The sequence below is a fragment of the Andrographis paniculata genome, unplaced genomic scaffold (assembly GCF_009805555.1).
Source record: "Andrographis paniculata isolate CXL003 unplaced genomic scaffold, ASM980555v1 Contig25END, whole genome shotgun sequence".
In the NCBI taxonomy this organism is placed as follows: Eukaryota; Viridiplantae; Streptophyta; class Magnoliopsida; order Lamiales; family Acanthaceae; genus Andrographis; species Andrographis paniculata.
The window spans coordinates 651,146-663,940 of NW_026137546.1; the positions used below are offsets into that span (position 1 = coordinate 651,146).

A 12,795-nucleotide genomic window follows, 5' to 3' on the forward strand; every position below is an offset into this window, starting at 1 on the left:
GTAATCCGACAATTAAAGAACCCAGGTTGTTGACAAACAGAAATTCTTTGAGATTCTACCAGCAATATCCACTACAGCAATGCCCAAATCAAGGTCTTGTGTGTGTTCGTGTACAAATAAAATGTGTATAAACCATCAAGAATCAACAATCGAAAAATTAAAGTTCTGGATTCAGACACTTGGAAACGATTTATCCAGAAAATCTAATTATGCACAGGTTCTCACAGCCCACTAAGATCAAGACAAATCCAAACCAAATTCAATATAACCATTTAGCTAATGAGTTCTACTCCAGAACTCTGAGAAAGAACAGTAAACAGTTATATGTAAAAACAAGATCAGATCCAATCATCGATCTTCTGCTATCCACATTCCACCGGCTATCCACATTCCACCTACACTTACATGTCTGTAGATCCTCTGTTTATATATATAACGACTTCTTTTCAAAAGACAATAACAGGCAAAAGCAGAGAAATTCAATAAAATTGACTCAAATATGGGCAAAAACATTGTATGAAGAAATATCTATGGAGGAGATAATGTTAATTGTAAAACAATAGTATATCAATGTATATGAACACAGTAAGAGGCCGTACAAAATGTCTGCAGGTGAATTTATGATAATTCTACAGATGATTGAACAATTATAAATCTCGGTAGATATTTTGGGTCTTGAATCCAACGTAAAGCCACAAAATGTTCAACAAAACCCTAAGAAATTACTCCCAATCACAAAAGAATATGATAGTTGAGCCAATCGAAATTGATTCATTAAATTTGAAACCCTAAACGCCTAAATTACCTCTTCGGCTCAGTTCAATTGGCAGATCCGATCAGATCTGAATCATACGCGTGCAACAACAGGCGCGGCAGCGGCCGCCGCGGATGAGGCGGCGCCGCCTAGGAAGGAGAGGAATCCAGTATTAGCAGGATCCTGTTCATCCAAAAATAGATCCTCCGGAACGCGGAATGCGCCATGGGTGCAGACGATAAGAAGGCCGACGAGCATAGCCGAGATGAGAAGCGATCCGACGGTTGTGAGGAAAATAACAACAATCGTCGACACCACCAGAATGCCCAAAGTTTCCCGATCCGAAAACGTGCGTCCCCCAATCACAAGCGGTTGATCCGCAGGGCGGAATAGGTAGAGGAACACCCAGGCGGCGAGGAGAGCCAAAAGCATCAGGAGAGAGAAAGGATGCGTGAGGAGAGAGAGCGCGAGCGAGAGCGCGATTAGGGAGACATAGTTGACGCGGAAATAGGAGAAGTTTTTGCGGACGCGGGACGCGGCTTCGGAGAGGGTGTCCGGACGGGAGAAGGAGGATCGGTCGATGAGCTCCGACCAAGGGCGGCGCTGGGAGAGGCCGTGGCGGATGGTGGCGTTGAGGCGGGAGAGGAAGGCTCGGAACGCCGGGGTTGCGATCGGCGGCTGAGATTCCGATTGAGGATTGGAGATCGGAAGCGTCGGCGAAGAGGCCATTGTCGATTTGGTGAGAGAGAGAGAGAGGAAGCGAACGATTCTGATTGGCTGGCCTCTTTGTTCAGTCTTGCACGAGAACCGTCAGATCCATATATATATATATATATACATAAGTCACGACAGATGGGTAAATTTGAAATGAGATTTCAATCTACTATAAATTAAAATTATTGATCAAATTTAGAGCGTGTTTTTTGTTTCTATTTAAAAACAAGCGCAAAAATAAAAATAGTTCCGTTCAAATTTTATTTTCATATTTTTAGGGTGTGATTGTTTGGAATTTTAAATTTTGAGATGGAATTTGAATAATAAAAATTTTGAATTTGAATAATTGTATGATGTGATATAGATAGGTGTTGATGTGATATTTTGAATATAAAACTGATTTTTAGTATAATATAAAAAATAAAAAATATGTGTTTGATTTGATATTTTTTTGAGGGGAAAAAATAAGATGAATAGTAAAAATTTAATCCAATCACCCGTACTTCCGGCACGTTTGATCAATCGTCTGTCACTTCAGGATCATAAACAGGCAGTTGCTCGACCTCTAGGTTGTCGGGTAAATGAGGCTCGACTGGGTGATCGCCTAACACTCGACAAAGTTGAGATACATGAAATACATAGATAAGACTAGTGGCTGACAAATCCAGCTTATATGCGATCTTTCCTACACAGCGAAGGACGCGGAATGGTCCATAAAATTTGGGCATGACCTTGTGCGCAAGCTGCCTTGGCGATAGGGTCTGACCTTCAAGAATACCAAGTCACCAACCTGGAAGGTGAGCTCACGGCGATCGCATATCAAAACCTCAGGATAAAATCTTACACCACGAGGCTCCAATATGCAGTGAATAAATAGAGACCCAGATAAAATGTAAGAGAAATTCATTGCAATTTTTCCCCAGTGATGAAAATGAACAAAATATAAGTGCGTTCACATTGTATTACATTTGCAGTAGCATCTATCAAAGGAATTTTTTTGTATTGAGTTTTCAGAGGCACATGTTGATGGAAGATAAAAAGCTGCATCAGATATTAAGGGTGTGCTTGTTTGGAGGTTTGGATTTTGAGTTGGAATTTGAATAGTAAATATTTTGAATTTGAATAATTGTATGATGTGATATAAATAGGTGTTGATGTGATGTTTGAATGTAAAATTGATTTTTAGTATAATATAAAAAATAAAAAATAGATGTTTGATTTGATGTTTTTTGAGAAAAAATTTTGGATGAATAATAAAATTTTGACAAATTCCTACGAACTAACACACCCGAAGTGTAGATTACTAGTAACCGTTTTGACAAACAAATAAGTAACAACTCATCTTCCTACACTTGAAAGAAATACTGACATGCTATATATCCAAAGCCCGCAACTCACACTCGAATTTTAAGCATACTAAACTGCAGTCTACAGTCTATAGAATTAGGTTCACCGCTCATCGGAAACCAAGCATTGGCAAAATGTTCAACCACCAACAGCACTCTAAATCACAAAACTATAAATATTATTAGCATAAAAATGAACTTGGATTTCTAGTTTTACAGCACTGACTATTTACTTAAGTTGTGGCCCATTCAAGAGTCCCAAGAGGTATATTTACATGAGGAAAACGCAGTTGAAGATTGACGCAGTGTAACCCTTAACGTAGATAACAAGCGGAAGCCTATAGCAGTAGACACTTGTCACAAAGAATATGATAAATTGAACTTACATACAGTAGACCATACATCTGGAAAAGAGACGCAGGGAGTTCCGTCGGAGTACAGAAGGAAATGCCGTCTTCGCCGGACGATTTTCTAGCAATTAAAACTAAGCGGTTAATATCTGTCTCGTTGATCTCGAGCGTATATAAGGGATCCAGACTATGGCGGCAAAAAACACTTACAAATTTCAACCATCAATTGATGCCGTTCAGGTTCAGGTGCAGCACTTCCCTGAACTCCAACTTCCGAGTCTCACTGTACGAACTCCGGTACTTATTGGGCCAATACGTGGCCCAAATCCAGCCCTTGATGGTCCACTCCATCGTGCGGCCCACGCACGCTCTATCCACCTTCCACCAGACGCGCTCGCCGTACTCGTCGCCGGCGAACACCACGCCGCCCTGGCGGGTGAACGCCCGGCCGGCGTTGGAGTAGCGGTGCTTGAACCAGGCCTTGTGGTTTATGAGCGCCAGTCTCGACGGCCGCGACGAGAAGACCTCCCGGCCGTCGGTGCTGTCGTGGAGGAACCAGTTGAGATTGGCGGCGTTGCCGAAAACCGACTGCTCGAACTTCCAGGGCTTGATGGTGGTGGAGGCGCTCTCGGCGGTGGAGAAATTGAGGCCGACGGTGGACGGCGGCTCGAAGGAGGCTTCGATTCCTTTCTCGACGGTGATTTCTTTGGCGGGATTGTCGGAGGATTTTCCCACGGAAACGGCGATGATGTTGGATTCTAGGGTTGGAGTGATTTGCAGAGCGATTCGGGAAGGAAAGTGTTTCTCGGAAGTCCCGGCCCCGCGCTCCGAGAGTAAAGTATCCGATAGGAGCTTGACAACATCACACCTGTGATAAAAATAAATAAATAAATTAATTAATTGAATTATGACTTCTTTTAATTTTTATTTTTTAATAGCTAATAAAATTAATAAAGATAAATATTTTAATAATTCTTAATAACTAACGATGAAATTATCAAAAATTATAAATACTAAAAATATGCAATATCTATTTTTCGTGGTTTTTGTTTTGTTTTTTTTTTAAAAAAAATTATTTAATACTAGTATTAAATTAATGATTAGTTTTATCTTTATCTTTTCAAAAAAAATAAATTATAATATATATAAATTAAATAGTTTAAACCATATTAAGTGTTATTTTATTTACTATTTATTTTTCTTTTAAAAATTTCATATAAATAACAACTATTTCTATTTTTTAATACAAAACACAATTTTTATTTATTTCATATTAAAAACTTCAAAATACAAAAAAAAACAAAAATAGAATAAGGTTGTGTTTGTATTCCTACTTTGTATTTAAGTTAATATAATATTTATAACAAAGAATAATGTATTTTTACACATAATATAATCATAAAAGTTGGATAGTAAATAAATTGGGGGAACAAAAATTTTGAAGTGCATTCTTTTGGTATATATATATATATATCCATATATTTTGAGTTTTTATATGTTTGAAGTAAAAGAAGATTCTACCTAACATGATTACTTTAAAAGTTAAAATTAAAGACTCATGTATCAACCAAAATATATAAAATATTTTGAATATAAAATAAATTTTACTTTTCGAGTTTACCTTATGTTGTCAACGTTCACCATGACATCTATCCATTTCTCTCGAACTCCCACCTTATAATTCAATTGGATCACACTTTCGAGTTGATGAAAATTAAGAGAAAACTCGAGATGATCATCAAGCGAAGAATTATTCGACCTTTCCATAGACATAGCAACAATGGGACAATACACTTGAACTTTCCACAATCCACCTAAAGTCGACAATGAATGAGAAAACAACGGAGACAACGACCTATCCAACAAATAAGTCGATTTGAGCTCCAAGATCCAATTCGTGATCGCAAGATTTATAGAACGCATCCAAATTTCTTCGGTGTTCGACCCCAAAACCCTAATCAAAACCCTAGAGGCATCCCTAGCTTTAGGGGAAGCAAATTGGTCTTTAAGTGTATTAAGACACGACCCACGCAAGTCGCCGGGAGCTTCATAAATGCATACGACGAAAGAAAGAGTGAGAAAACAAAAGTTAAAGACATCTTTAAGCTTGTCTTTCTCATTAGGGAGTTTGATCGCCCGAGAATACGGGCACTTAATGGATGCATAGTTTAGGACATCCTCGACAAAGTTGTTTGTAAGGGATTCGATGAAGGCTTTGTTTCCGGGATCGGTTAGCTTGTCCGGGCTGGGGTTTAGGGTTAGGGTTATGGTTTTTGATGTCCATAGAGTGATGGGGAATCTGTAGTCTGCATAAATTGAAAGGGTTAGAGATGAAGGATTAGGGTTTCTAATTGAGACCTTTATGGAGGGTTTTGAAGAAGAAGAAGATGATGATGATGAAGAAGGACGGCTAAGATTGAAAGTGAAGATCGAAGAGTTTGGCTTCCATTGAGGGATTGGAGGGAGGGTTTCAATCCAAGAATACAAATCAGGGAAGGAATAAGAAGATGATGATGCCATCAAAAATTGAAATTGAAATTAGGGTTCTTGATTTTGATCAATTGGGGTAAATATTTATGGAATTTTGGGGGTTGCAAGTTCTTGATTTAAAGGACACTTAAGTAGTGATTATGTTTGAAAGAAATGGAACAAATATTATTTTATAACTTAAAAGAATGATTTTTTTTAAAAAAAAGTATACATTTTTAAAGATGGGACACTTTTTTTTTATTTAATTTGAATAATATTGGATGTGCCTGCATATTTTATTTATGTATTAATGTTATGTTAAAAAAGAGTGTAATATAAATGGATTATTTTGTATGTTGTTTCAATATAATTAATTTTCTATCGTCCGTTATATATATATATATTCAATACATGTAGATTTGATGTTCTATATTTTTATAATTTAACTTCATTTTATATTTGTTTGGGGGTTTGGATTTTGAATTGGGATTTGAATAGTAAAAATTTTGAATTTGAATAATTGTATGATGTGATATAAATAGGGTTTGATGTGATGTTTTGAATGTAAAATTGATTTTTAGTATAATATAAAAAATGAAAAATAGGTGTTTGATTTGATGTTTTTGGGGGAAAAAAATTGGATGAATAGTGGAAATCCACCAAAATCCTTCAAACAAACCCACCCTATTTGACAGTAAAACTTCCAATAAAATTCAATCAACTCCTAAATATCATTACCTTAAATTTTCATACATTCCCAAATATATACAATGATAATTACTATAATTTTTGCATGTCATAGTTATATAATTGTAATGCATGGTAATAATAAAATTCAAAGAAGTCATATTCTAAATGATGACAAGAGGAGAAAATGTGCAAGAAAAAATAAGATGCCGTAGCTTACTTTTGACTACTTGGATTCCTCATTTCATCCAATCCTTACTTAAAAGAATCTTTTAATTTTCAAAAGAGTTAGAAAATAATAATAATTAGGTTCGCCAGCCTATTGAAAATTCGTGACTATCATGAGTTTATAAATTTCAACTTTCGATACTTCTAAATTTGTCTACCATACAAGATCCATCCAATGTGACTTGTTTCACTGATCTAAATTACACGCTACTAAATTCGGTTTAGGATTATTCTGATCGTAATTGAAAAATAGTAATTACGGATCCAACATCATAAAAAAAATGATAATAATTATTAAGATGATTCGGGTGATTTAATAATAATAATGATGATGGTGATGAAATATTAGATTAAATTTAATAATTTAGAGAAAAAATTATATATTTTTATAAAGAACACTCATTAAATAAAAAAAAAAGTGAAAAAAAAAATTCAAAAATAAATTGAACCCATATTTCTTCTTCAATGACAGTTAAAATATATAATCCCACAAAATATATCACGATTGATCTCATCACATATATAATATGACCTAACAATACATGGTAACAATACATACCACATATGTTGATTTAATTAATTCAAATAATACATAAAAAAATAATAGTTATTAATGTATTTAGCTCTAATTAACACTCTAACCTAAATTAAGAATACATTTAAATACACCAACAAATATGACCATAATCGTTATTTAATTGTCCTTTGATTAGTTTTATATATAACTTGGGATTATGTTGACAAGCTAAATAGAATATGTAAAATACAAAAATGTATTAAAATTGAATTTTATATTTAAAATATCACATTAATACATATTTATATCACACCAAACAATTATTTCAATTTAAAATATTACTATTCAAAACCAGAACTCAAAACAAAACCCCGCAAATAAACACACCTATACTTGTGGGATTTTATGTTTGATTTTACTATTTTAGTTTTCTTTTATCTCTAAAAATATCAAATAAAACACTCATTTTTTATTTATTTTATTACAATAAAATTTAATTTTATATTCAAAATATCACATCAAACAACTATTTCAATTCAAAATTTTACTATTTAAAATCAAAATAAATAACTATAATCTTACAAATAAACACATTCATATATCTAGCAGCCTTAGATTATACTCCTTCTGTACCATGTCCACGTTGCCGTTTCTGTCCGTCCCACATACCGTGTCACTTTCCTTTTTTAGATTATGATTATACACTTTAATCATTTTTAAACTTTTTAATTTTATTTTTTTAAATTTTAATTAAACTAATTTTAATTTATAATTATTTATATTATCGGATAATTATTTTCACTAATACATTCTTAATTATCTACTAATTATACTCCTCTTAAAATACCATGTCTACAGTATAGTAAACACGATATGTGTGACGGATGGAGTACTATTATAGAAGCGTTGATATATAATGTTATATTATTCTTATATTCTTCTATACCTAACTAAAGTACAAAAGTAAAACTTGTGCATGAAGGTTTTGAAATTTGCCCATGCTTTATTTATTTATTTAATTGAAATCTTGTTAATTTTTTTACTTGGAAATAAATGTATTTGTTAATTTGTTTGCTTTAATACGTTTGGAAGTTGTTCGAATAATAGTTAATCAGAACACGAAAGATTAAGAAAAAATATTTAGTTAATAAAATATGTAGGTAATAAATTTATCATTTAATTTAATTAAAAAATGTTGATTGTAGTTGTTTTCATGGTTTGTCCATTTTTTTTTTCCTACATATGATTGGTTTGTGTTTTTAATTTTTATTCTTTTTTCTCCATTTATTAGGGTGATTATTGGGTACTGTTCGATGATTTGAATTGATTATGCCGAATAGAATTTATTGAATTTGAATGTTTTAGTTTTAGCTAAATAAGTTTTGGTTAATTGTGGGTTTTTTTTTTTTGTTTGAAATTCTTTTTTTTTTCTACCTTAAAGTTGTACGATTTTTAATAAATATATATATTTTTTAATATAAAATATCATATTAAAAAAATAATAAGTCAAATAAAATAATTAAAAATCAAATACAATCCAAACAAACAATGTGTTACTGTGGATAAATTTCATTTAAATTAGCTAACAATGGTATTTACATATAACATTAATATTAATATGCTGAGTATATATTATTTTTTAATAATATTTATAGAGAATTGTAACATAATAAAAATAATAATAAATAAATAAATAATTAATTAATTAATTAAATAAATGGATGAACAAACCCAATAAGCATAAAAACATCACAAACACACCTCACAAATTTTATTACACGAGAATCTAACAATATTTAAACATATATTTTAATATTTTAATTATATATCAATTTATATTTTCAAATACTAATAATACTATATATATATATATACAAACTAATAAATATAAGATTTAAATATTATTTTATATTATCTAAATAACTATGTTCAAAATAAATAAATATATGTCTGAAATAAAATTTTAATATAAAATATAAAATACAAAAGTAGAGATAAAAGCTGCAGAACATATTCCACTGTCATTTATCTGAATAAAATATTTTTTATTATTATAAAATTAGGAGAGACCATTTAGGGTGTGTTTGTCTGGGTATTTGAATTTTGAATTGGAATTTGAATAGTAAAAATTTTGAATTTGAATAGTTGTATGATGTGATATAAATAGGTGTCGATATGATGTTTTGAATGTAAAATTGTTTTTTTAGTATAATATAAAAAATAAAAAATAGTTGTTTGATTTGATGTTTTTTGGGGGAAAAAAATGGGATGAATAGTAGAAGTCTAATCCAATCCCCAAACAAACACACCCTGGAGCACAATCTATAAAAGAATTAAAAAAATAGGATATACTATATTATACAATCTATAAAGTTTTAGGCACGTGTTAAATTAAGGAGTTGGCTTAATACTACTAATAATAACAATGCAGTGGACGATTGGACTGTATTTTGTTGTATATATATAATTGTTTTTATTATTATTTTTTTACCATACACTCACAATGTACATGCACCGATCCGAAATCGAATTCAAGACTTGGGCAATTAGACCCGTTTTAGACACCTGAATTTTTAGATAAAATTGTAAAAAATATTTCACATGTATATCCTATTATTAATTTTGTTATGTATTTATCTCATTGGTAAAAATATATCTTACATGTTTGCAAAAGTCGCTATTCGTGTTCTTTAACTACGCGTGACGTTCACCACGTAGAAGAAAATTCCATTTTAAAAAACAATATCGGAAATTGTTTCTTTCTCCTATGTGGTGTTTTTCTAATATTTTTTTTATCTTTACTAAAAATTAATTTTATATTCAAAATATCACATGAGATTTATTAATATCACACAAAAATATTCAAATTTAAAATTTTTTATTATTAGAAACCTAAATTCAAAACTTAAAATCCAAACAAACACACCATATATAAAATTTTAGTATATTTTTAGTTTATTCTAATTATTTGTTATTATATTACATATATAAATATTATACATACACATGTTAAAAAAAATAAAATATAAAATTAAAAAAAAAAGTGAAATAGTAAAAAAAAAGGATGCATATTATATAGATACATATGTATATATATAAGTTCAAACAAAAAAAATTAAAGAAAATAAAATGCAAGTTAATGGGGTGGGGGTAGGGAGAGGGGGGAGGCTGCAGCCTCCTTGCCCCTACGTGCGTCCGCCATTGTCCGCCGCCGGAGACGAAGAGGCGGGGCCGGTTCGCCGCTGTCGGAAAAGAAGAAGAAAGAGGAACCATTGCCGTTGCCGGGAAAAGTACTGGACCTGCCGCCCCGCCAGTGATTCATCGTCTCGACTTTGTCGGATCCGACTGGATCCAAAATTGATATCTGTGCAAAAATATATTTTTTTATTAATCTTTCATTTTTATAGTTTTTAGAAACAAATAGTTATCTCATTTTTATAAAATTATAAAAATAAATAATTGATCAATTATTTATTTATTTTATTAAAAAAATTATAATAATATTTTACATTTTTTATTTGTATAAAACTTAACTTAGATCTTTATTTAGAACAAAATATAAATTTTGGACAAGAGGGGTGTTTCGTACAAACTTTACATTAATACATGGAGGTTTCATACAATAAATAAAACATAGAGTATTTTGTGCATTTTTACTCAAACACAAGGGGCATTATATAATTTACCCTTTAAAATATGATTAAAGTGTATAATTATATTTTCAAAATAAGAAATAGATAATTTACATAGGACCGACTGATAATATTTTATGTTAAACTATTATATTTTTTAGTGTATAAATTATATATTATATATTTTGTATAAAACTATACATATTATATTTTTTTAATATTAATCGAAAACCGTATTAAAATTTTTTTTATTTAAAAACATCTAATTTGGTGAAAAAATAAATAAAGTTCTCGAAAAAATGGATGTAAAGTTTAATTTATCATAATAAATAAAACTCGTGAAAGGATAATTATCTTGTTTAAAATATTAAAAATCCAAAATTTTCAATTAATTTGCAAAACAAATTGGATTTGGAAGATATAAATCCTAGTTGTTTTACCAACCAAAAGTAGGATAGATTGAAATCCTAAATACAATAAATTCTATCACATATAAATCCTACCGTAAAATCTCAATTCTATAAAAAAAAAAAATAATAAAAAAAATTGTGAACCAAACGACTCTTTATATCAATTATGTGTAGGGATGGAGAAATTTACCGAACATATACCGACTTATCGTACAGTATCGTGTCAAAAATATCAAAAATTTCGGTACGGTATGGATATCGTACCGAAGTTTTCGGTACGGTATCGATATGAATTTTCGAAAAGTCGATATTTCGGTATGATACCGTACCGATATTATTTTTATTAAATAATTTAATTATTAATATAGATAATAATTATTAATTTTTTTTAAAAAAATCATAACAAAAAATATGTAGACTATTGAAAATTTTTTGAGTTTTTCATAATATTTTTGTGGTGGAGAATAGTGATATTTATTAATTTTTTTTAATTATTTTGAAATTTAAAATTATATTTTTAGTATATACCGGTATCGTATCGAAATCAAAATTTTCAGTATAAGCGGTACATATCGGTAGTATGTACTTTCACCATGCCGAAAAGTTCGGTACGGTACGATATGTCATCCCTAATTATGTGGGTATAAACGTTAGCCACATATGTATCTATATCTATTCCGAGGTAATTTCTTCGTTTATGTTATATAGAAATACTTCTAACCTTTAATGTCCACCGAGCCAAGTGATCAGCTTTTTTTTTGTTTATTTTTTCAATTTCAGATTTATGATCCAGCAAATCTCGCTGGTTATTGAAGCATTTGTTTGATAGTTGATGCTTATCAATGGCGGATGAACCTGTAAATGTAAGTGAGTTCCAAGAACTTGCTAAGGTTGCCTTCTAAAGATGTACTACGACTTCTATGCTGGAGGCACCGAAGATAAGCAAACTCTGCAAGAAAATGTCAAAGCATTTCAAAGGATTGTGTGAGCCTTTATTTCTTGCACTTTTTTTATTCACTGACTTCATGATCAGTTAAATGCATCTAAATATTAATTTTTTATGCCTCCGGCGCAACATTCGCCCCAGATTCTGAAAGATGTAAGCAGGATAGATATACCGATATCATTTATGTTTCATTTCACTTCCTGCAGATCGGGCGAGCCATCCCAATCCCATCATTTTCGGTTTGGCTGCAAAGGGAGGGAGAAAACAGGGTGAAGCAAGTGATGGATATATATGCTGAAGCCTTTTTTCTTTAAATCCACCGATAGGCTGAAACTTTTTTCAGCAATAACTTTGTATGGAACTGCAATGGTGTATCAGAGAAGTCATTTCTAAAAACTTTTATATATACCTCTTGAAAGTAAAATATTCAAGTAAGAAAAAACACAAATCATGCTCAAACTAGTCTTTGTCATTATGAAATTGTTCAAAACATTATTATTACGAAATACAGTTCATAAAAAACTCTAAACTAAGACTACTTAGTACCAGCTCGCAAACAATCTGTTCATAACTCAGGGGAAGAAAAAAAATGACCGTGAGAAAATTATTAAGCAGAACTTGACAACTATTTTAAACGTTTTAAATAAAATTTGATTCATTTGCCTTATGGAAATATGTTCAATAATTAATTGACAAAAATTAATGTTCACACATACATCCACATGAATACTAGAAATCATAT

At 31.1% G+C, this 12,795-nt stretch overlaps 2 protein-coding genes and 1 long non-coding RNA gene across 7 annotated transcripts; 1 reads left to right on the top strand and 2 right to left on the bottom strand.

Annotated features, from left to right (window-relative positions):
- Positions 1-147: 147 nt before the first annotated feature.
- Positions 148-1,584, bottom strand: LOC127245796 (PRA1 family protein B3-like). Of its 3 annotated transcripts, none has more exons than XM_051266844.1 (2): positions 806-1,584; positions 148-420 (listed from the first exon to the last, which is right to left on the bottom strand). In XM_051266844.1, exon 1 carries the CDS (start codon positions 1,481-1,483, stop codon positions 848-850), a length of 636 nt encoding a protein of 211 aa, XP_051122801.1. In that variant the 5' UTR covers positions 1,484-1,584; the 3' UTR covers positions 148-420; positions 806-847. The 3 variants fall into 3 exon arrangements, with proteins under 3 accessions (XP_051122801.1, XP_051122803.1, XP_051122802.1); XM_051266846.1 differs by having other exon boundaries at positions 148-439; XM_051266845.1 differs by having other exon boundaries at positions 148-442.
- A 367-nt stretch (positions 1,585-1,951) lies between these two features.
- LOC127245775 (uncharacterized) lies at positions 1,952-5,737 on the bottom strand. 3 transcript variants are annotated; one of them, XR_007837486.1, is made up of 4 exons: positions 4,786-5,737; positions 3,375-4,032; positions 3,201-3,285; positions 1,952-2,234 (listed from the first exon to the last, which is right to left on the bottom strand). XR_007837486.1 is itself a non-coding variant. In XM_051266810.1 (3 exons), exons 1-2 carry the CDS (start codon positions 5,682-5,684, stop codon positions 3,387-3,389), a joined length of 1,545 nt encoding a protein of 514 aa, XP_051122767.1. In that variant the 5' UTR covers positions 5,685-5,737; the 3' UTR covers positions 2,268-3,285; positions 3,375-3,386. The 3 variants fall into 3 exon arrangements, 1 of the variants encoding a protein (XP_051122767.1); XR_007837485.1 differs by having other exon boundaries at positions 1,952-2,258; XM_051266810.1 differs by lacking the exon at positions 1,952-2,234 and having other exon boundaries at positions 2,268-3,285.
- A 5,908-nt stretch (positions 5,738-11,645) lies between these two features.
- On the top strand, positions 11,646-12,425 carry LOC127245953 (uncharacterized). The gene is made up of 3 exons (XR_007837571.1): positions 11,646-11,789; positions 11,888-12,091; positions 12,260-12,425. It is a non-coding gene; the product is annotated as an uncharacterized LOC127245953 (long non-coding RNA).
- The last annotated feature ends 370 nt before the right edge of the window (positions 12,426-12,795 follow it).